The sequence below is a fragment of the Salmo trutta genome, chromosome 33, assembly GCF_901001165.1.
Source record: "Salmo trutta chromosome 33, fSalTru1.1, whole genome shotgun sequence".
NCBI lineage: Eukaryota > Metazoa > Chordata > Actinopteri > Salmoniformes > Salmonidae > Salmo > Salmo trutta.
Window position 1 is genome coordinate 13,141,978 of NC_042989.1, and position 24,049 is coordinate 13,166,026.

Below are 24,049 nucleotides of genomic sequence, written 5' to 3' on the forward strand. Positions count from 1 at the left end.
GCTTGCGCGATCTACCACTTCGCGACGGAGCTACTGCCAATGTTTGTCTATGGAGATTGCATGGCGGTGTGCTCGATTTTATACACCTGTCAGAAACAGGTATGGCTAAAATAGTCGAATACACTAATTTGAAGGGGTGTCCACATACTTTTGTATATGTAGTGTAGCCCTACAAAGAGAGTCAGGAGAAACTTCATTTTACAAATCTTTATTTAAAAAGGTTTCCATTGTTTTTGGACAGAAAAGGTCTATGTATCTACATTAAGCTATGAAAACATTTGCAATATTTTCATTTCAGTATCTGTGCACGTTGGTAGGTCTGTCTTTTAGAACTCCAGTCATTTTTTAGTAGTGTTTGGTCATGATTATCAAAATCAAATCTCTAACCTACTGTACATTACACACATGAACTGCGCACCAGTTTGACAAGACCTTAGACACCTGTACACATGGTGATGGCACACGTATTGTGCATAGGTGTGTGTGTGTGTGTGTGTAAAACAGATGATATTTCTCTTGGGAATGCCAACCATACCAACCTTTCAATCTGAAGAGAACAGCTGAAAGGGAAATTTGAGTTAGTAGAGAAAAGTGCCAAATATGGTCAATTTTCATGCTCTATATAGTCATCTGATGCATTATATTACACTGTCACAGGCAGACTAGTCATCCACCTAATACAGGAGTCTAATTAGAATTCTATCCACTGACTTTTTACTAATACAGAAAACGCATAGATACTTTTTGAATTAATGAGGTTGTGCACAATTCAAACACCACCCTTACAATGAAACACACACTGTTCACTTCACAACACACACATTTAGGTGAGAAAAAAAACAAGAAAAAAAAACATGCAGACATACTGTAGTTTTATCATCGAGGGGAACATAAATACATTGAGTCGTATTGCCATTTTAGAGCTGGGTAGCAGACAGTATCTAAAAAACTAAAATTCAACACTATCAAGAACTCAAAATGAAAAAGACAAACCCTTAACCCCTGGTCGATAATGTACTCGTTTTCTGTAGTAAAAATGTATCCAGTGTTCAGACTCATTATCTACTTCATTGTATAGTGCTTTTTGGAATGAATTTGGAAAATAATATTCATCATATGCATATAGAAGACATCAAAACTGACAGTGTTCTACTGTATATAGCAGGGCACTCTAACCGTCCTGTACGTTTTCACTTCAACCCTAATCTAGTGCACCAGATTCTAATAATTAGCTGAATCAGGTTAGTTACAACTGGGGTTGGAGCGAGAACCTACAGGAGGGTATCTCTCCGGGAACAGGGTTGGAGAGAGAACCTACAGGAGGGTATCTCTCCGGGAACAGGGTTGGAGAGAGAACCTACAGGAGGGTATCTCTCCGGGAACAGGGTTGGAGAGAGAACCTACAGGAGGGTATCTCTCCGGGAACAGGGTTGGAGAGAGAACCTACAGGAGGGTATGTCTCCGGGAACAGGGTTGGAGAGAGAACCTACAGGAGGGTATGTCTCCGGGAACAGGGTTGGAGAGAGAACCTACAGGAGGGTATGTCTCCGGGAACAGGGTTGGAGAGAGAACCTACAGGAGGGTATCTCTCCGGGAACAGGGTTGGAGAGAGAACCTACAGGAGGGTATCTCTCCGGGAACAGGGTTGGAGAGAGAACCTACAGGAGGGTATCTCTCCGGGAACAGGGTTGGAGAGAGAACCTACAGGAGGGTCTCTCTCCGGGAACAGGGTTGGAGAGAGAACCGACAGGAGGGTATCACGCCGGGAACAGGGTTGGAGAGAGAACCTACAGGAGGGTATGTCTCCGGGAACAGGGTTGGAGAGAGAACCTACAGGAGGGTATCTCTCCGGGAACAGGGTTGGAGAGAGAACCTACAGGAGGGTATCTCTCCGGGAACAGGGTTGGAGAGAGAACCTACAGGAGGGTCTCTCTCCGGGAACAGGGTTGGAGAGAGAACCTACAGGAGGGTCTCTCTCCGGGAACAGGGTTGGAGAGAGAACCTACAGGAGGGTCTCTCTCCAGGAACAGGGTTGGAGAGAGAACCTACAGGAGGGTATCTCTCCGGGAACAGGGTTGGAGAGAGAACCTACAGGAGGGTATCTCTCCGGGAACAGGGTTGGAGAGAGAACCTACAGGAGGGTATCTCTCCGGGAACAGGTTTGGAGAGCTCTGGTATAGAGACTAGTTTCTGGGGGCATTCACGGTGGTCAGTCATGGACAGTATGAAATATTTCACCGTTTCATTTCTCAACCTGACCAATCTCTGTAACTCTCATCTTCATCTGTTTTCATCATCATGTCACCATTTCCTTCTTTGTCCATATAAAAAAAAAAACTCACTTTCACTCCATCTCCATCACTTTCGCAATCCTCCATCACTTTCTCTATCCTCCTTCACTCCTTTCATTTAAAAAGCGTCCCCTCTCTTGCTACAAAAGCCCTGCTTTTCCTCTTTTCGGAAGTTGGTCAGTGCGGTGCTCTCTCCCTCTACTTTCTCATCCTGCCTCGCGTGCACAAGGACAGATACGGGATGAATTACATGCTCCCCACAAGCCAGTTTCACAAAGCCCATAGTTTGGTCACCCACAGGCCACAACAGAAAACAGTATGTTCAAAGTTGGAGCAGACCTTTTTCCAGTAATGTGTCACTCTGAGGCTGTGTTGAGACAATCAAACACTGTCTGTCCTTAAGCTCCTAAAGATGGAGGACAGAAATTACCATGCAATTACTCTGGGAGTGGTTCTTTTCTCCTTCCCCAAAATGTTTGTTTTTCAGATTCAGAATAGAACTTCTTGGCCAAGGCTGTGTATACAGTGCACAGAGAGCTGAGGGGGATCAGCGGTGTCCGATAGAAAAATATTAAAATACATTCGTCGCTCCCTAGTGCCTTTTGTCTTCCTCAAAGCATTCATGTACATTCATGTGCTAATGTAACCGCGGTACCGGCGGTCCCTTGGTCATGCAAATCAAATCAACCATATGTTTTGCCAGCTGGGTACAGCTGTGGTGTGATAATTGAGGTGGTCCCCTCGGGGCACCATTTCCTTTATGAAGCTTTAAAGATAGAATCCGCATTATGGGGAAACAGCGCCACTGGCTGCCACGCCAGCCCTGTTATTGTTTTTGATACCGAGCTGAGAAGATGTTGCGCGGCATGGTAAAAAAAACAAGCAGTACATATTTTGCTCTTCTGTCGTGCGTGTAATGATGTCTGAGGGGAAAAACAGTGTTCGTTGTTTGCAGTAACTTCTTTGTTGTTGGCTGTTTCACCATTAAAGATTACAGCTTTAAACCAGTTAGGAAGTTTCAAAAAGTTTCAAATCATAAAGGCTATATCCAGTACAGTAAGGACCAGCCTAGGAGTGCCAGATAAGACCAGGCCAGACATCCTGTGGTTTAGCAGGAAGAACAGTGTTTGTACAGTACTGAGGCTGTGGTCTGTAACTACACTAACGGCTCCTAGACACAGCCATATTCATACCACACAGTCTGGGGGTCGTTGTTGGGGTCTGGGGAGGCAGGGGTGCTCGTGGGGGGCTCCTCTGTGCCACAGCTCAGCCCCCCTCCTCCTCCCACCTCCGGTTTCTTCAGTAATGGGGAGTCCGCCTGTAGCCGCGCCTCCCTGCGCTGCACCTCTTCCTCCTCCAGTCTCAGAGCCGGCACTGCCCTGACTGGCGTCACCATGGCAACCTCCCCACGATGGTTCTTCTGATTCTGCTGGGGGTTGGGCCGTCCCTGTTGTTGTCCGGTGCTGGGTCCGTTGTTTCTGGGGATGGAGCCTGGTGTTGTTCTTCCTCCGTATCGCTCGGGCTGCAAGGATAGAGAGGAGGAGTGGTGCTGGGGAAGGCTCAGGCTGAGTGGTTCCTCTTTGGGTGGAGCCAGAGGCAGCCTGCGGGGGTCTATGTCCGAGGGTCCTGCTAGCCTGGCAGACTGGGGGCGCTCCCTGGCCATGGCTCCAGCCCCAGGCCTCCTGACCACCCCGTCCACACTTCCACCACCGCCACTCTGGCTGGGTGAGCCACCTGCCTCCCTGTCTGTCCGGTAGCTATCTGGACCGTTTGAGCGCAGCAGGTCAGCAGAGGCCAGGCTGAAGGTCCGAGACAGACTGCTGCTGCCCAGACCACCTCCACGGGGTGCAGGGGGTCCCAGGGGTGAGGGCAGGCCCCCTGCTCCTAACCCGTGGCTGGCCCGGTTGGGTAGGGTCTGGGACTGGGGTGTGGAGGTGGATCCCTCAGGGAGCCGGACGATGGGCCTGACGCTCTGGCCTGGTTTGGAGTTCCTGCCTGGCACCTCGCCGGCCCGTTGGAGGTCTGTGTCTCTCTTCACGGTGGGCGTGACATAGCTGGTGGGGGTCTTGGCTCCATCTCTCAGAGGAGGGGGCCGGCCAGAGGTGGATCTCTCCCGCTCTCCTGTTCTGCTGAAGTAGTCCTCCATCAGGTCCTCCCGACTGCCTGTCTGCACCTGAGGGGAGGGATGAGGGAGACCGACACACAGCACTTAGATGAATCAAGAAAGTAAAGACTTCAACATCAAACCCTTATCACACAGAGGGAATCCATCCAAAGCTATTATTGTCCATGTTCAACTTCCTGGATTACTGTACAGACAACATGGGACTCAGGACTGATCCAACCAGTGAAGTGCTTGTTTAGATTGTCTATTGTTAAAGAGTATAAAAATTCCTGGAAATATGGCCCATGGGTCTGTCTGCCTATGCCTCTATGATGCAGATTCATTAGGGAATGTGTTTACAACGCCAGGGGCCATACACATCTCACTGCAGCGCTATATCAATTATATTACATTAATGGCAAGACAATCAGAGCGGCCTGCTGCTCGCAGGGCTAACAGCCACTGACATGATGAGAAAACAAAGCTAATCTAATGAGGAAGAAGTATTGATTTGGTCTCATCTACCTGCACCATTAAAAAGAGGGACTATGGGAGGTAACATCACTGCTCAGATGTTGATTGACACTTTGGGATGCAGGTAAATGTGAGTGCGTTTAGGCATGAACAGCTCTCAATCATATTTAGTCACGTTTGGAGGCAAAAACTTTAGGTGTGTTAACCCATTTTACACTGATTTAAGCGGTTAGTCAGGGAACCGAGAATCAGATTGATCTCTACATTCTTCAAAACAGAGGTAGGAAGAAAACAAGAGATAGTGAATAAGAGCGAGAAAGAAAAATGTACATCGTGTGGTATTGAAGCCCCGTTGCCACAGTATGACCACTAAGTGATGACGATTTTATTTACTGTGCGAGTTTAAAAGTGAGGTGAATGACCAAAAACGAACAGTGCCACCCATCCATCACCCTGGTGGTACCAATACAGAGCCTCAGTCAGAGGAGCTGTTGGTGGAGAGGAGTTCTCCTGCAGAGGGGCTGGAGAGAGGTGCTTTATGTAGCATCACTCAACGCAGAACGAAACCTGACCTTATATCTGAGACTGGGGGACTTACAGACAGAGACCCGTTCAGTATTCTTCATTAGCCAACGTAAAATAAACGTAATTCAGACCATTGACATTTTAGAGGCTGTTTCTAGGAGCCTGCCTAGGTTGGCTGAGAAATCTAACTAAATGTATCATAATTAAAAAAAAATCTGAATTGACTATATGAAGCCACAACACCTTCCCAAACCTTTCATCCATTTCCCTATGACACTATACGCTTATAGCTGGTTGTGAAAATTAACTCAGGATGTGTCATATTAAACTAGAAGCTATAAGCACAATTCCATCCATGCCAAACCACCATACATCACTTTATGGCATAGAATGTGCAAGTTCTTACAGTGGCTGATGTACAGTGCATTCAGAAATTATTCAGGCCCCTTGACTTTTTCCACATTTTGTAACATTACAGCCTTATTCTAAAATCAATGAAATATCTATATTTTTCTCATCAATCTACACGCAATACCCCATAATGACAATGCGAAAATAGGTTTTTAGACATCTTTGCAAATGTATAAAAAAAAAAAACAGCATTACCTTATTTACATAAGTATTCAGACCCTTTGCTATGAGACTCGAAACTGAGCTCAAGTGCGTCCTGTTTCCATTGATCATCCTTGAGATGTTTCTACAACCTCATTGGAATCCACCTGTGGTGAATTCAATTGATTGGACATCATTTGGAAAGGCACACACCTGTCTATATAAGGTCCCACTATTGACAGTGCATGTCAGAGCAAAAACCAATCCATGAGGTCGAAGGAACTTTCCGTAGAGCTCCGAGGCAGGATTGTGTCAAGGCACAGATCTGGGGAAGGGTACCAAAAAATGTCTGCAGGATTGAAGGTCCCCAAGAACACTGTGGCCTCCATCATTCTTAAATGGAAGAAGTTTGGCACCACCAAGAGTCTTCCTAGAGCTGGCCGTCCAGCCAAACGAAGCAATCGGGGGAGAAGGGCCTTGGTCAGGGAGGTGATCAAAAACCCGATGGTCAATCTGACAGAGCTCCAGAGTTCCTCTGTGGAGATAGAAGAACCTTCCAGAAGGACAACCATCTCTTCAGCACTCCACCAATCAGGCCTTTATAGTAGAGTGGCCAGACGGAAGCCACTCCTCCGTAAAGGCACATGACCGCCTGCTTGGAGTTTGCCAAAGACACTTAAATGATTCTCAGACCGTGAGAAACAAGATTCTCTGGTTTGATTGAAATCTTTAGCCTGAATGCCAAGCGTCATGTCTGGAGGAAACCTGGCACCATCCCTACATTGAAGCATGGTGGTGACAGCATCATGCTGTAGGGATGTTTTTCAGCGGCAGGGACTGGGAGACTAGTCAGGATCGAGGGAAAGATGAATGGAGCAAAGTACAGAGACATCCTTGATGAAAACTTGCTACAGAGCGCTCAGGAGCTCAGACTGGCACAAAGGTTCACCTTTCAACCGGACAACGATCCTAAAAACACAGCCAAAACAACACAGGAGTGGCTTCGGGACATGTCTCTGAATGTCCTTGAGTGGCCCAGCCAGAGCCCGGACTTGTACCCGATCTAACATCTCTGGAGAGACCTGAAAATAGCTGTGCAGCAACACCCCTCATCCAACCTGACAGAGCTTGAGAGGATCTGCAGAGAAGAACGGGAGAAACTCCCCAAATACAGGTGTGCCAAGCTTGTAGCATCATACCCAAGAAGACGCAATGCTGTAATTGCTGCCAAAGGTGCTTCAACAAAGTACTGAGTAAAGGGTCTGAATACTTAAATGTAATCAGTTTATTTTTTATAAAATAAAAATAAAATTATAAAATGTTTTACTTTGTCATTATGGGGTATTGTGTATATATATTGAGGGGGGAAAAAACAACAATTTAATCCATAAGGCTGTAACATAACAATGTGGAAAAAGTAAAGGTGTCTGAATACTTTCCGAATGCACTCTTTACGTTTTACCATACTAAGCTAGTACATCCACATCCCAAACCATTCATCCATCTCCCAATGACACATTATCCCTCTATTCTTACAGTCGGTGGAGAGAGGGTGTTGCTCTCCTCCAGGAACTCTTCCAAGGTGACCATGTCGCTGCCAGGGGAGGAGGTTCGGTGGCGGCCCGGCCGGGGCGCACTCCTCTTGGTCGGGGTGTGTGTATGGGTGTCGTAGGGAACCGTAGAGCTCCGGGGAAGAGACAGGGAGTGGGACACGTCGTGACTAACGCCCACTACGTCATCACTGGACAGGCTGGCAGAACGGCCCTGCAGGTGCTCCAGGGAATCTAGATGGACAGAGGGAGGTAGAGAGGTAAAGATAGACAATAAGGATAAGAGATACAGTATTGCTTTTTAGTCAACTAAACACTGAAAATGACTTAAGTCCACAGTGGGGGATAGTACTAGCAAGCAGGCTAAAACAGTGACCTGAGACATGCCCAATATAATGACAAATCTGGTAAAGAATTCAGTTAAATGTAAAATGGCATCTATTGAAGTAATTTGCAGGGTTTGCAGATAGGCATAATGTTGGTTGTACCTTTGCAGTTCACAGGGGAATTGCTGCTGGAGGTGTTGCGGCTAAGCTCAGCAGAGCCTGGTCGATAACCTGCAGAGAAAGATGGAGGAGGGAAAGAGAAAGAGAGCAAGAAAGAATGAAACAGAGAGAGGGACACAGAGAGTGAAAGGGAGCCCAAGGGTCCAGCAGCCGTCTGAACTTGTATTGATCATCCTGGTCTTTCACCTGCGTTTCCATGGATACTGCTCCCAAACAGGGCGTCGGGGGAGTGAACCCGAGGGTCGTCCTCATGGATGAAACCTGCACAGCACAGAGGGAAGTGAGTTACTCCTCCACGTCATCACATATTGATAGAGAGATGAAGGTATGTGTGTTACGAGTCATTTGTCCCAACAGAAGTGTACCCCCACATGCTGCTACTGTCCCACTTTACAATTAAAAAACTGTGCACACTATAAGGGCAGAAGTGTTTAAGGATGATTAAGGGGATATTTCTAAGCTGTAGGAAAACCCCATGTTTATACACAGTAGATAAAACTATGGATAATCCACTTCACTTCCACATACTGAATTCAAAATGTTGCTACTGTATAACATAATGTAACTGGCTCTGTAAGATGATGTAGCCTTGAGCCACAAGGCTCCTTCCTGTAAGTGTTTGTGTATCTAGGTTCTGAGATTGGACCACAAGGTTTCAAGGGAAGTAAACAAATGTTCCGACTGTGGTTATTGACTGAGGATGGCATAATAACTCCAAAACACTGATAACTGACCTCTTGGTAGACTAAGTGACGTGTCAATGTTTCAGCACTGCACTCTGGGAGATTAGGGATTTAAGTCACCTGTTTGGTGTTATTCTGGAACACTAGATAGGTTTCAATTCAATTGGCGACTGATTTTCATGCAAATATTCTAAAACCTGCATAAAAAAAATGCATGTTTTCTCACCGGAGGTACGCTTCCATCACACTGATTTCTTGTGGATAAAATGCTGTGTGTGATAACGCAGTGCACATAAAAATCACTTTGGCGCTGAAGTGTCCATGTACCGAATTTAAAGCAGAAGTTCAATGCTGTTTCGACCCTCTCCCCCCCTCTCTACCGCACTTGCTGTCTCGAACCTCTGAATGCTTGGCTATGAAAAGCCAACTGACATTAACTTCTGGCCTGTTGCACCCTCTATAACCACTGATTATTATTTGACCCTGCTGGTCATCTATGAACGTTTGAACATCTTGAAGAACGATCTGGCCTTAATGACCATGTACTCTTATAATCTCCACCGGGCACAGCCGACTGGCCACCCCTCGGAGCCTGGTTTCTCTAGGTTTCTTCCTAGGTTCCTGTCTTTTTAATGAGTTTTTCCTAGCCACCGTGCTTCTACACCTGCATAGCTCACTATTTGGGGGTTTAGGCTGGGTTTCTGTATAAGCACTTTGTGACATCTGTGGATGTAAAAAGGGCTTTATGAATACTTTTGATTGATTGAATGGGTTTCCGTCACATTTTAAACTCTACTGATGGTTGTCGTCACTAAAACTGTTGCTATAAATTGCAAGCTTGCCCAGTCTGGTTTTGGAGCGTTCTCTCTAGACAACAGGTCACTAATAAAGTGGACAGGATATGATGAGATATGGATAAGAGCAATATAATCTATTTGATCATTTGCAGCCAAGCAATCAATCAATCATGTCACCAGCATTCAAATAATACCCTTGATATTTATTGTAAATCTGCATCAAGCTCATCAACATCCATCAGTTAACCACCATGACGTTTATCATAACTTATTTCATCTGCCTATAAACGCAATGCTTTTCCACATTGTTGTGGTAGCACAACATAGCATATCATCACGTGACTCCATATCATGGGCATAAAGGACTTTCCACCACATAATACATTTTACCGACTCAAACATCACACCATGTCAAACAAACAAACTGTCTGTCAACATTTATGAAATTGTATAGACATCATGTTTCCATCACACCTGTCTTGATTTATTTAACGGAATGACTTGACTTAACTGTGGAAGGAAACTTAATTACTGACTTTTAGAAGAGACTTAAGCAAATGTGTAGTTTCATAGAAAGAACATGCTGCAGATCTGCACTACATCATGACATCTTAACATTGAAGATGGCAGCTAGTCAGTAAATGGGCATTGGGCCTACCGTACCTTTGGGTCTGCGTCCAGGCCTGGAGCTTGAGTTGGGTGTCAGGCCTAAAGTGGATGTGTGGTTGGCGAGGGTGGAGTGAGCAGCAGCGCCCCCTAGCTCCACACCTCTCCTTCTGGTGTAGAGCTCTTCTGTGCCATTGACACTCTCACTGCTGCCCCCTGGAATTCGGTACAGCTCCCTGCCTCGGGACACTGCACTGTCGTTTAGTGCTAGGGGAACAATAACAGAGCAGTTAGTATCTATGATGGTACCACATCCATCCAAACAAACAACCCCATTCTGGACACAGCAGAGGCAGGTGAGCTGGAGGCTGCTGGACAGTGGACAGTTAGGGCAGGTAGACAAGTGTGTGCTAGAGCAGTGAAGCGTAAGTGCCAGCAAAAGCTTTCAAAGGACACAAGTTGACTCCGTTTGCTACAGTACACAATATACAGTAGACTCAACTATCATTTCTTCAGTCAGACCACTTTCCAAATGGCAAGATACTGTACGCCCACCAATGGTTTTTAGATGCTATTTGGACCTACCAATGTTTCTATCCGATTACAGTATTTTTTTTACCAAAGAATAAAAGGCTAAATCCCTTTATAGTAAGTCAGACTGAACCCTGGCCTGCTGAGACAGAATATAATACTGGCAGTTCTACTATTCTATAGGAAGTGAAGGCTTTGGCAGTTTCCTGTCTGATTCTAACTCTCAAGAAAGAAAGAGAGAAAGAGAGAGTGTGTGGGTAGCCTACAAGATAGTGGTGTCTCAGTCAGCAGGGTGTCTGGTAGGCTACTGGCTCAGCGAGGGTCTGGTTCTATACCTTAGTCTTATTGCATTCCCTGCTCCCTCTCTCAGTCCAACATTGGATTGGTCATTTATGCAGACATCACTGTGTTAGTAGTCTCAGACATCAATAGATCCAATAGAACAGCTATTCTGTATTTTTGCACAGCCATTGTCATTATGGCTGAGCAAAGGGATAACGCAAATGGTGTGGAGGGAAAAGAGGTGGACAGAGAGCGAGGCTAAAAAGCATGACAGAGAGTGACAGACAGATAAGAGTACAGGATATGGAATAAAGGATAGGATAATGTTAGACTGTGGTGCACGTTTGACAAGGAGAGTCAGAGAGAGTATGACGCTAGCTGGAGGCATTCATATTATCAGCGACGCGACACAGGCTAACACAACGCAGCGCAGACTGCATGTGCACACATCACTCCCCAAAGTGGCATTTCTTTCGCACTGGGATTAAAAGCACAATCCTTTAAACAGCAGTAAATATTGCAGATTGCCCCTGTAACAAGTTCTCCTCTCGTCATCCCTCCAGCCATGTGCAACATGAGATTTATACCAGCTGCCAGACTAAGAGACACAGCAGACAGAGTAATTGCCTTCATTGGGCTGGTGTCATCGCTCTTCAGTTGCCCACTTTACATGATTAAACATCAGTTGACAGACACACAGATCTCATTTTCACAGAGAGAGGCAAAGCTGCTGGCTGCAGTAAGGGCTGGCTGCGGTAGGGGTGGGCTCTAATCCAAAACAAGGCTACTTACTGAAGGGTCTAGCCAGAGTCCAGAGTGGAGTGTGCAGGGTATGAGGCTAAGAGGCCTCAAACGGTTCAGTTCAGAGTTCAGTTTGTGTGTGTTGGTATGTGTGATAGTGTATGTTGTGATGGGAGGAATGTGTGCATTAAGAGGTCAGTTTTCTGTAAGTAAATTATGACAGAGGGACAAAAAGTTAAGATGTTGCAGATTAAAAAAGGGGGGTGAGTGAACATGAAGAAAATGGTGGTGGCATTAGAACTGTCCAATGAGGGGCAAGAGGGGCTCGGTGGTACAGGTGGAGATGTCAGAGGAGGACCAGAAGCGAAGTTGTCTAGAGAGAGAATGCCGTGAGAGAGGCGTCTTGGGAACCTTTATTTTCTCCTGGCTCTTACTCCTCAGAAAACCAAACCGCTTGGCTGCTGTGACAGGGAGTACTGCTGGCAGGGCTGGGGGTGCTGAATGATAGGGGATTATGTTATACACACAATGACAAAGAGAAGGGGGAGAAAGAGAGATGAATGAATGAACAAAGGTAGTTAACTACATGCATTATATGAATGAACAGAGTCCAAAATAGTCCAACAGAGAAGATGAGTTAAAGTATTAAAATGTTTAGGCATGCAATAGATCCCCATTGAACTAGTAGATAATGAAGAACATGCAAGATGAGTTGGAGGGGGAGGAAATGTGAGATTGTGTGTAGCTAGAGCTCCCTCTTGTGGTAAAGAGGACTTGTAGAACTGTATGGCCTTGTCACCTTTCTTTATTCAGTTAAGAACAATCCTGGATGAGTAGATGAAAATACACTGCATTTTCCTTTAGTTCCCCAACCCACCCCGTGTCAGTCTTACCTCTGCTGGAGTGGGTGAGGGTAGGCGAGTGCCCCTGTCCGTGGTGGTTCTCCTCCTGAGAGTGGTTCCCCACAGAGTCCAAGCTGAGGCGGGACTGGCGGGGGGGTAGAGGAGGGGGTGGCAGGGGGGGAGGTATGTCAGGGAATTCCAGGGTGGGAGGTTCAGGCAGGGGGATGTCTGGGGCGCTCCGCACCCTCTCCCTCGAGCCGTCCTGTCTGTTCTTGGGCTTGATGAGTTTGGCCAAGGCCTTGGCCCCGGCCCAGTGGTTCTTCCTGACAGACAGGAAATCACAGTTACACTCAGACATCCATCTATCCTCAGGCCATAGGTCATCTTCACTTGCGTCATATTTCTTTCCTGTCTATGTATGCTCTAGGGCCCACAAAGTAAGCTCTCTTTCCCTCCTTGGGGAACTCTCCACAAGTGGCATAGCAAGGGTCAGGAGGGTTTACGGACCATGTGACCTGACCAGGAACAACTCAGGGACCTAGGGCTTGCTAAATGCATCCATTTGTCATCCTATTCCATTGACTTAGATTAGCAAGTCAAACTGTAACAAAACTTACTTTTTAGGGGTTGGATCATAAAACTTGTACTGATCCATGATCTTCTCCTCCAGCTTCTCTTTCTGCCTCCGGAGTGAGTTCAACTTGTCACTGGAAACACAGGATTTGTTCGATTTATTTATGACACTAATCAAATTCCAGTAGAAAATATCTCCCTCTATATACCCGCACACACACACACACACACACCTCCCTACTCACATGTACTGTTTTTGCTCTTCGTGGTAGAGCTCCTTGCTCTCCATGGTTCTCTCCAGCAGGGTCTGGTTCTGCTGGCTCAACATCTGGATCTGACTCAGCAGGTGGTGGTTCTCCTCCTCCAGGTTCCCCTTCAGACGCGTCAGCAACTGGGACAGAACACACAATAGAGATGAGCTGTTTTATCTCTAAGGAAAACCCATAGACAGTCCCGGTGTGGTCTCTCAGTCGTCTCTGTACCTCACAGTGGTTGTCCAGCTTGGTCATGGAGATGTCCAGGCCCTGGTGCTGCTCCTTCATTGAGTCGTATCTGGCCTGCCAGCGGTTCACCTCCAGCTGAGCTCCATTCAGACTAGTCTTCAGCTCCTTGGTCTGCACCTGCAGCCCATCATACTCCACACGTAGCTGGGTATGCGTCTGGGTCAACCTTCAGGGGGTGTGGAGAGACCGTATGGAGAGACATGAGTTCCTGGAGCTTTGCAAAACAAATTCATCTTCAAAATACCAATTTTAGGGTCAGCTAGTCAGTTTTGTAGTTAGTTAACTTTGTTAGATTTTTGTTGAGAGTTGAGTTTTGCCATACTTATTTTTTCTGCCCACTTGGCAACGAAAGCCAGTTTTATCTAACTGTAGTGTTAAAAAACCATGGCCAAGTGTGTGTAGCTGGAGGAAGATAGTTAGAAACAGCCATTACAGTATGTAACCACCAGAGGGTGCCAGGGTCAGGCTGTTCTCGGGCTGTTCTCTATGTGGTGCTTTGAAAAGCTGGAGTCGGTAGTTGGTGCTGTATTCAGGTGCTGCTGTGAGCTCACCTGTCCACTTCCCCCCTCAGGCTCTGGTTCTCCCCCAGGATCAGGGCGTTTTTGTGGATCTCCTCTCCGAGACTCTCCCTCTCCTTCTGGAGGGTGGACTCCAGCGCCTCCATGGCATCTTTCTGCTTCAGGAGCACTATGTACCTGCACACAGAGACACAGACAGAAAAACAGAAACAAAGACTGGGTTAAAAGACAATTTCTCCTCGGAGGTCAAAGTATTCCGACCCCTTGGATTTCTTAATATTTTATTGTGGGATTAAAATGGATTTAATTGTCATTTTTTGTCAACAATCTATACTCTATTGTCACAGTGGAAGAACATTTTCATAAATAAAATAGTCATTGCTTAAGTATTCAGCTCCCTGAGTCCATACATGTTAGAAACACCTTTGGCAGCAATTCTAGCAGTGAGTCTTCTTGGGTAAGTCTCTAGAGCTTTGCTCACCCAGATTGTGAAATATTTGGCAATTACTCTTTTCAAAATTCTTCAAGATGTTGGGGATCATGGGTAGACAGTAATTTCTATAGTATTTAAATCAAAAGTGTAACTTGGCCATTTAGGAACATTCACAGTCTTCTTGGTAAGCAACTCCAGTGTTGATGTGGCCATGTATTGTAGGTTATTGTACTGCTGAAAGGTGAAGTCCTCTCCCAGTGTCTGTGTGTAAAGCAGGTTTTGCTCCAGGATTTTCCTGTGTTTAGCACTATCCCTTTTTTTATTCTGAAAAAACTCCTCAGTATTTGCTTATGTCAAGCACACTCGTACCATGATGCAGCCACCACCATGCTTGAAAATAAGGAGGCAGTTAAATGACAATTAAATACATTTTAATCCCACTTTGTAACAAAATGTGGGAAAAAATCCAAGGGGTCTGAATACTTTTGCAAGGCACTGTATGGTGCCTAATTAACTGTCCCCAGGTTTTGTATTGTGTTACATCTAAAAATAGGCCATGGCAATCCCATCCCATATAGATTCCTATTACCACCGAAATAACAATATTGATACTGGGTCCGACAAGAGCTAGATGGAAAAGTCATGAAGTATTAAGCATCCATGATATATGTGGTGGTGTGTTCAAAGAGCTGCTAAGATCACAGATCAAAGCAATCCAATCAGGGTCGTCTTGATTCTTTCATCATTTCCAAAAAATGTAAGAAACTGACTGGAAAAGGGAGGGACTACCTCAGCCTGTCCAATAAGCTAGCTACGTTTGCTCTTACTCAGTACATTTATTAGCTAGCTAGCTATTAGCATTAGCGGCTAACAAGCATCTCAAGATTTAGGGCAACTTGCTAAGAAAAGACAAACTGTTTGCTGATATAAGAAACAAACTAATAGTGTCATTATAGAACGCTAGTGGATTTATATTAAGAAGCAAAGTGAAAACAGCATCGTTGTCATCAACATTGTTGCATGTGCTGCATTAACCAGGCAGACTGAACGCAAGTGTCTCCTGGTTGAGGAACATCAAATGCGCTCAAGTGACAGGGGGCGTGGCTAGGTCTTGGTGGAAAGTGGCACAGAGAGAGAGTGGACAGAGATGAGTCAAGTAGCGAAGTAAACTAAAAATTAACATTACAGATGGCATTTCACATTTAACAAACCAAACATTAAAATAATGGTATAGAAGTTAAAGTAAAAACCAAACCGGTCCCTGCATCGATACCGGTATGTCATAAAATAAGGTACACCGCTCAGCCCTATGAGATATACTTACATAATATAACCAAGTCTAAATATAACCACAGCAAACAAACAAAGAGAACACAGTCGCCATAGTTAGAGGAGGTACTTGTGACACGTGTCGCCCTCCGGCCCTCCCCTCAGGAGTGACCTGCCTGAGCAGTACAGGTTATAAGGTTCCACAGTAAAACAATAAAAGCAGCAGACTAGAAGAGCTCCACTGACATCCAAAAGCCCTATCTGAACACCAACTGAATGAAATGAGTCTCCCAGAGTTATTGAACAGTCACAGTTCTGGCCTGATGTTAACTGATGTTGTCCTGTCCCTCCCTAGCCCTAGTGATAGGCTACTTGTCTCCACCCAACCCGACGGTTGCTGTGTCAGCAGCCTCTCCCAGCTCCAGCCAGGGTGTCTCAGAGTGAAATCTCAGAGTGAAATCTCAGAGTGAAATCTCAGAGTGAAATCTCAGAGTGAAATCTCAGAGTGAAATCTCAGAGTGAAATCTCAGAGTGAAATCTCAGAGTGAAATCTCAGAGTGAAATCTCAGAGTGAAATCTCAGAGTGAAATCTCAGAGTGAAATCTCAGAGTGAAATCTCAGAGTGAAATCCCACCCAGTCTGTTACTGCTGTACTGTTCCAGCCTGGTGGCATGGAGCGGTCAGGAGAGAGCAGGGGAGAGGCAGGAAGGGCACTCAACACCACCCATAGGTCACTTCCTTGGGTCGATCTCTCAATGTCCCAGTGCCAAGCCAGTCTGGAAGGACATACTTTCACTAGCCTATGGCTGTTTATATGTGGCTTATCAAATGAGGAAGTCTGTTATTGGAAAATTAACTTCTGAGAAATATATTAACAGTTCTCTTCATGACATGTAAATTGATATTTTACGCAGACTCACCGAGGTCAATAAACATGACATGGACATGAACAACAGTGTAACATGACCACTCTGTAATAATAATGATATATATTTATTTTAAACGAATCTGACCTTTTTCTATTACACCTTCTCAGTGTAACATCTTGGTGAGTGTATTCGTGACCATGGTAGTTGACCGCTTGGTGTGTATGACCCATTGTGGACTCTTCCATGTGTGTGCAATCACTTGGTGTGTGTGTGTGTGAACCCGTGGATTATGACATCTATGTGTGACCATAGTAGTTGACCTCTGGAGAATATGATCCCTTTATTTATCCCACGCCCTTTGATCATTTCTGAACATTAATAAAAGATCCGTAAAAAAATCCCCGCCAAAATGACAAGTACTACGGTGGTTGTCTATAGTGTGATTTCTAGCAGAATGTTGATTCTTTTTTCTTCCTATGAATTTGGCTCTAGCGTTTGAACAGTTTAAACCACTAAATATTATGACCCCATTCCTGAAAGCTAAGACCAAGGAACAAGTACAAGGACTCGTTGTGTGTGACAAAAAAACACACCTAATGACTGAGGGAAATTAATTCTAAGCATACCTCCTTCAGACTGGAATTTGGCATTAGCTGATTGTCATTTATTGAGATGCCTAGTTTTCAGACGATTTTAATAATACCTAATTTCTTTTAAAGCTGCAATATGTAACTTTTTGGGCAACCTGACCAAATTCATATAGAAATATGCCTAATTGTTATTTTATTGTTGCTCTTTTATTTTTTGTACTTTTGTTGACTTAGTAAATGTTTTCTTAACTGTTATTTTTCTTAAAACTGCATTGTTGGTTAAGGGCTTGTAGGTAAGCATGTTGTATTCGGCACCTGTTGTATTTGGCACGTGACAAATATGTGATTTGATTGGATTACAATGACTACACACAATACTTGCTTGTTTTGTCAAACTGAAATTAGGCAAACTATTCTAATTTTAGCAACCAGGAAATGGTGGTGCGATTTCTGCATAGTGCATCTTTAAGAAGGTTTTAATAGCGTTGCGCCTTTTCAACGATGCTAACATTTTTTGGTTGCACCTTGACTCACGCAAGTTGAGTGCACTCCACTTCTTTCATAATTACTTTAAGCAACATTCCATTTTAAGAAAAGTGATTTATTGGCGGTTGTGTATTACTTTTTTTATACAGTTCTTCTGAAGAATAATCGCATATGGAAAATTTCCGGCACCCCTGCAATTAACCTTTTTTTTTTTTTTTTTTTTTACATATGGCCCAAGTAAAAATATTGTTGAATAGCCCTGCCTTAGGGTATTACCACTTGGTGTGTGTGTGCCCGGTGGTTTGAGTAACCCCTGTGCGTGTGCCCCATGGGTGTGACCCACTTGTTCTCCAGTGTGCGGTGCTCTTGCTCCAGAGCTCTCTGGTTGCCCTTCAGGGTGGCGTGTTGGGCGATGAGCTGCTCGTACTCCGCTGCCTGTCTCTCATGCACACTCAGCAGGCGCTCGTGATCCTGCAGCACACTCTCCCTGCCCACCCGCGCCTCCTCCCGCTGCCGCTGCCACGCTTCTGACTCACTCTCCAGCGCCCCCACCTGGCCCTGCAGCACAGCATTCTGGGCCATGAGAGATGCACTCTGGGAGTTGAGGGTGGAGTTCTCCACCTAAAAGAGGGAGACATTTTTTTCATTTTACAACATCTATATATTGGCAACAACTGACACAGCTACTCTAACTAGGAATTAGGGCTGACCCCATTTAGTCGATTGTTTGGTCGATAGGCTGTTGAGCGGTCACAAATATAAATATATTTTTTTCCCATGGCACACAGACAGGGCTGACAGACAAAAAAAAGAAAAAGAAAAAAAGAGTTGTCTGTTCTTTCAACCAATCAGACATTTTAAATGTGTATTTTTCCATATATTGACACATTCGATGTGTTTTAATCAAATCAACTATATTAGCTTGTCTGATGCTTTAAGCACACAGTTTGATGAAATAATTAGGACACAGAAATGACTAGAGGGAGTCCGACCAGCAATTGATTTGATTGTGCCGGGGACGACTCAGACTTGCTGCTCTGTGTTAAAAAAAAAGAAAATAAAAAAATACAGCGAGTGACTGTGACTAGCACCCGTTGTCTCTCTCTCCTCCCTGCTGCATCGACACCACGGAACATCAAAGTGTTTATCGAGCGGTCTGTGTTGCTGAAGCTGCAACATAATTACAGCCATTTCTGACTGAAAAGTTCTGTTACCGGAGTTCTGTTATCCATCATTTGTTTAGGAAAAATCTCCTATTCCCTCAAACCTTGCTCTCTTTACGTGACACATGTATGCATCACATGCACATGACCAAAGACCTGTTCGCACAGGACAAGTATTACTGGAGAACGTTGGTTATGTAATTATTACTCCAGAATGCCCATTATTCCAGAGGACGATTTGAATGGGATAATTTTGTCCCCAAACTGCCCCCTGTAATTGTATTTTATATACATTTACACAGTTATGAAGGAAGGTTTTTATTTTAGGCGTGAAGATACAGTATTTCAACATGTCCAGGTGATAGGGCCACACTGATAACTCAAGCTTGGTTCCAAAGTTTCTAAACCATATTTCCTATAGCGTCACCATAATATTTGAATTGAGGAAGTGTGATCATAAATCATTAGGATATTTTAGCAATCCGCATTACGTCCTAAATGCCACCCAGCCTTCAGATGTGAGCTAAACAGTGCAATTACACTTGAAATGCATTTTAAGATTATCGATGAAAAAGTTTACTTATCATTTCCAAAGGTCAGTTGTATGCTGCTGCTTTGCGATCTACTAACAGCAAGGGTTGCATTAAATAGGCTCAATATTTTTTACTGATTCATCTGGTAATACTCGATTCATATGCACAAAACAAACAAAAGCATTCACTGTGAAAGTTGATAGGCTACATGTACGCCATTCATATAGCTTATGCGGAGCACTTAGTTCAATTTATCGAATCAGTTATTGTTTTCTTGCGCAAACAGTGAGCATCACCTGTCAAACGCAGACATTTCTCTCAAAACACAGGATGTTGATTTTTCAAGGGACTAGTATTATCAGACCTTGTAGTTTGTCAAAAAACAGTATGTTATTCTGGCTGGAATTGTTACTCTCCTGCAATGTAAAAATGACTGACATGACTGACATGATTTGGACAGGACTAATATTACAGATGTAATTATGTGCATGAGCACAAAACGCCACATTTCCCCAACCTCCCCAGTAAAACTAATACTGTCCGAATAGGGCCTGACCAATAGACAGGGTCGGTCTTCGCCTTTCTGCCGCCACAGGTGAGACCAAAAATTACACCGGTTTATTTATTGTTTAAGGTAATTATTCAAGGCTTGCTTTATTTGAACTAAAATGCTTGATTGCATTTCAAATCATGAATGATTCATATGCTGTGTGATGACATGAACAATTGATCGATACAGTAGCCTAAAAAAGTATTGAAATATAGGCCAAAGTAAAAAGGATGTGCTTTTATGCCTGAATCTCAAAATGGTGGTTATACAAGGCTGCTATACTAAGCCTACTATACTAAGCCTACTATACTAAGCCTACTAATGATAATGACATTACTTATCATCACAACAACAACAACGAGATCAAGAAAAAGGAGCATTATTGTTATTCTAAATATGTTGTTTCGGACAATTTGGAACAGTGTAAACACAAAATAAATGACAATACCAGAGAGGCTGTTCTAATGAAAAAAAGTGTAAAGCCTTTACAGCAAAGATTAAAAACAGCTGCATTTGGCTTTATTAAACAAACACTCAAACAGGCAACTGAAGCATCTTATTTCTGTAGATATATTGATGACTTATAAAGTCAGGCACATTTAACAGTTAAACTATTGATTATAGACCTAATTAAGTTTGGATTTCCCCTCTCCTCACTTTCCTTAGACAATGAGGCAAGGGGTGTTTTCACATCTCATTCTGCTGCTGCATCCGCAGCATTGTTCTCAACACCAATATGCTGGTTAACGTTTCTATTATGCACTTAGCAACATGGGCTAGGAAAAGGCGCCAATTCAACAGCACACCGATGTGTTTCAGAACCGTGGAGAGCGATCGCTATCGAAAGAGGGAGAAAGCGTATTTGTTATAAAAAAATATCATTTTTATTAGTGTTGCACCATTGTATATGGTTATATTACATAAGAACAATTTCAGTAGTACACGTCTTAGACTGATGTACAGTACCATACCCACGGCATCCAAAGTATGTTTTTAGATCCACTGAGAATGACAATAGTTTCTCAATGTATTTGAAAATTCTTTCTAGCTTTGTTGTAAGTTAGTAGCGTGAGCTTTGGACCAGACCCAGTTGATGGTTGATATAATGTTTCAAGTTCATTGCAGACAGGCCATGCGAAGCCAATGTGATGTATAAGATATTTATTTTTAAAATCAGGATATTTTCTACCTGCAATGTTTTTATTTGTTGGTTTTATGTAGGCTATTTGGTTACTTCTATAGAAGTAACTTTTAGATTTGTATCATTTTCAATACAGATAGAATTGAGATTAACCACATGACAATGATTTTGCGATACTATAATTTAAATAATACTGTTCCACAAAAATGTGCTTAAAACTGTATCGGTAGAAATGGTAAGATAAATAGTAAATTGGCACTCAACATGAAAAAAAAAAATTGTCCCACCACTGGTGTAGCCTATTACCGGCAACTTCAGGAGCGTAACGGCAGAATCTGCAAAGGCCAGCAGCAGGGGGGGACATAGGGTGTGTCTATATATGGAAAAATACATGTTTAAAAATTTGGACCGATCGATTGGACGAAAGAACAGAAGACTGTCGGTTGACCGAGATCTTTTTTAGTCAGGGACAGCCCTACTAGGAATGCAAACAAGGGGGTGAGTAACAACTGCCAGACCGACACACAACCAAGCTCAGAGAGAGAGAGAGAAGCACAGTAGCTGTGCAAACATGGTGGAGCAGAGCACCTGTAGTATGTATCGTAGTACCTGTAGCTTGGCTGTCTGTGTGTGCAGGGCCGTGTTGTGCTCTTGCAGTAGAGCAGCCTGCCTCTGAACGGCCACAGTCTGGGCATTCAGCTGACTGTTCTGGGTGTCCAGCTGTCTCAGCTGCTCCTTCAGAAGGTGCTTCTCTGTCTGCAGGGTTGCATTCTGAAGGGAAAGGCATCTAGGTAAGATTAAACATGCACAATATACCATTTGTATAACAATTTACCTGATGCTTGCATTGGCCAGTATGTTTTGACCGTTACTGTAGTAGCTGTTTTGCTATGCATGTTCTAAGCATTCACAGCAAGGGTTGAGGGATCTACAGGAAGAAGTCCTTGTCAATGGTCAACTAAACATTCAACCCTTTTAAATTCCATCCCCACTCACATTCTTCTCTATGTCAATGAGGCGGTCCTTGAGTTTGAGGAGCTCCGCGGTGGCCTCTCTAGTCTCCGTTTCCCACTTCTCCTTCTGGCCGGGCCAGCCCTGGCCCTGACCTACAGCCTGCAGTGTGGAGCTCTGGGTCTGGGAGTGGGCCTCCTCCTCCTCCTGCCTCTGTCGCAGAGCCTCCAGAGTCTTCTTCACCTAATCACCACAACACAAGAAGACAACAGTGTGAGCAAAAAGATTGTAAGTGAATAAGTTACAAAAGAGAGTAGAAAGTGAAAGTGTTTATGTGAGAAAGATTGAGTAGGGGCAAGAGTATGATTAGTAGACTGTGTGTGTGCACCAAATATGCTTGAGTGTGAGTGAATGAGAGAGGCGTATTAGGTACGTACGGTGCTGAGTTCAGTGCGTAGCTGCTGGTTGAGACTACTAGACTCCTCCAGTCGGGACTCCAGCCCCTGAATCTTCTCCTCACGGATCTCCAGAGTCTTCTTTAACGTTGACTCGATCTTACTCTCCAAGATCTTGAACTTACTGAGGGGGCAAAGAGACAGGCAAACAGTATGTCTAAATGTCATGAAGGCCAATAGAAAGTCCAAGACAAATTTTAATCTCAATGAATGAATTTATCAGCAACGTGGGGCTTTTATTTAAGTCCGATGATGATCAAACATAATGGAAATTCCTGCAGAATGATGTGCATTTACTTATCCATGTTTTTGAGGCTGAGTGAGACTGCATGTGTGGCAGATATCAAGCCTTCACTTAGGAGAGACTAGAGTAATACTATGGGATATCAAGTTTGAGACAGAGGTTTGCTTGCTGAGGTAATGCTGAAAAGTTTTCCAACCATAAGACTTTCATGTGTACTAAGGAGTCACGGTATTAGCTTTGCACTAAGACAGGGAAAAATATGAAAAACCCTAGCCACAAGAGGTTGAACCCAATAGTTAAATAAAAATAAATATATATCATAAGCGTGCAGAGCACACAAGATTACTAAGTGCTGTAGAAATGTAACTCAGGGTGGTGAATTTCTTTGACGTTAACTGATTAGTGGCAGCTTGGGTTTCATTGAGCACTAATAGCTAGAGAAGGAATGTCTTTGCTTTTAATCCAATCCCCCTGGGTGACACCCAGCTGGGTCTCTAACTCTTACCTTGAGGTGCCTCTTAACACATCCTCAGAGACTGAAGAAAACCCCTCAAGCGGCCCTCCTTTCAGGCAATACAAGTTTTTCCAAAGTGTCTTATTTCATATATTTTCCCTTCAGAAAGGCTGGAGTTCAGGAGTGTACAGTTCAGCTATTCCCACAGCGCTGTCCTGCTGCTTGCCTCACCGGACCTGGGGTTCAAATAGTATTTGTTTTTTCTTTCAAATACTTTGGCCGCTTTTTTTTTTAAACTTGTCTGATACAATTGAACCAATGGAATTGTCCCAAAACCTCACCCATCTGGCACCCCAGGCTCAAACGCTCAAAATTTTTGAAGGAAAAACAATACTATCTGAACCCAGGTATGGTGCTCCCGGTCACTGTACATTACCTCACTAAGCAGGACTAGATTCTAGAATGCCTCTGCTCTCCAGGGAAAATTCCAGAGAAAATTAACCTGCTGCAAGACACAGAGGAAAGGAAAATCTTTCCCCTGTAATTTCCCCATTCAGTCTTATGAAAATGGTTGTAGTAGAACACTGCACACCTGCTGCTGGAGAACGCTCAAACACATACACTTTTGAGTGAAACACGTGTTCATGCCACCAACTGCACCAAACAATAAAAAAAAGAGCCTAAATAAAAGATGGCACATTAAATCTGCAGAGAAATAGATTAAACGCTTTCAACACAGGTTTGAACAGAAACCAGGACTCACCCACTATTTCTGGCACAGGAGGTAGGGCAGAATCCATTAACACAAATAACTTGCTAAACATGAAAAGCCT

General features: G+C 44.1%; 1 protein-coding gene across 1 annotated transcript in view; it reads right to left on the reverse strand.

Moving 5' to 3' along the window:
• Positions 1-2,287: 2,287 nt before the first annotated feature.
• LOC115172417 (protein Daple) overlaps positions 2,288-24,049 on the reverse strand; it is an 84,549-nt gene continuing 62,787 nt past the window's right edge. Inside the window, exons 19-32 of the mRNA XM_029729842.1 lie at positions 22,501-22,642; positions 22,109-22,306; positions 21,722-21,883; positions 18,069-18,346; positions 14,112-14,255; positions 13,540-13,726; positions 13,303-13,448; positions 13,102-13,191; positions 12,536-12,807; positions 10,146-10,355; positions 8,189-8,263; positions 7,985-8,053; positions 7,483-7,730; positions 2,288-4,464 (exon numbers count right to left, since the gene is read on the reverse strand). Coding sequence (XP_029585702.1) covers positions 3,463-4,464; positions 7,483-7,730; positions 7,985-8,053; positions 8,189-8,263; positions 10,146-10,355; positions 12,536-12,807; positions 13,102-13,191; positions 13,303-13,448; positions 13,540-13,726; positions 14,112-14,255; positions 18,069-18,346; positions 21,722-21,883; positions 22,109-22,306; positions 22,501-22,642 — 3,223 coding nt within the window. The 3' untranslated portion in view covers positions 2,288-3,462. The remainder of the gene's footprint in view (positions 4,465-7,482; positions 7,731-7,984; positions 8,054-8,188; positions 8,264-10,145; positions 10,356-12,535; positions 12,808-13,101; positions 13,192-13,302; positions 13,449-13,539; positions 13,727-14,111; positions 14,256-18,068; positions 18,347-21,721; positions 21,884-22,108; positions 22,307-22,500; positions 22,643-24,049) is intronic.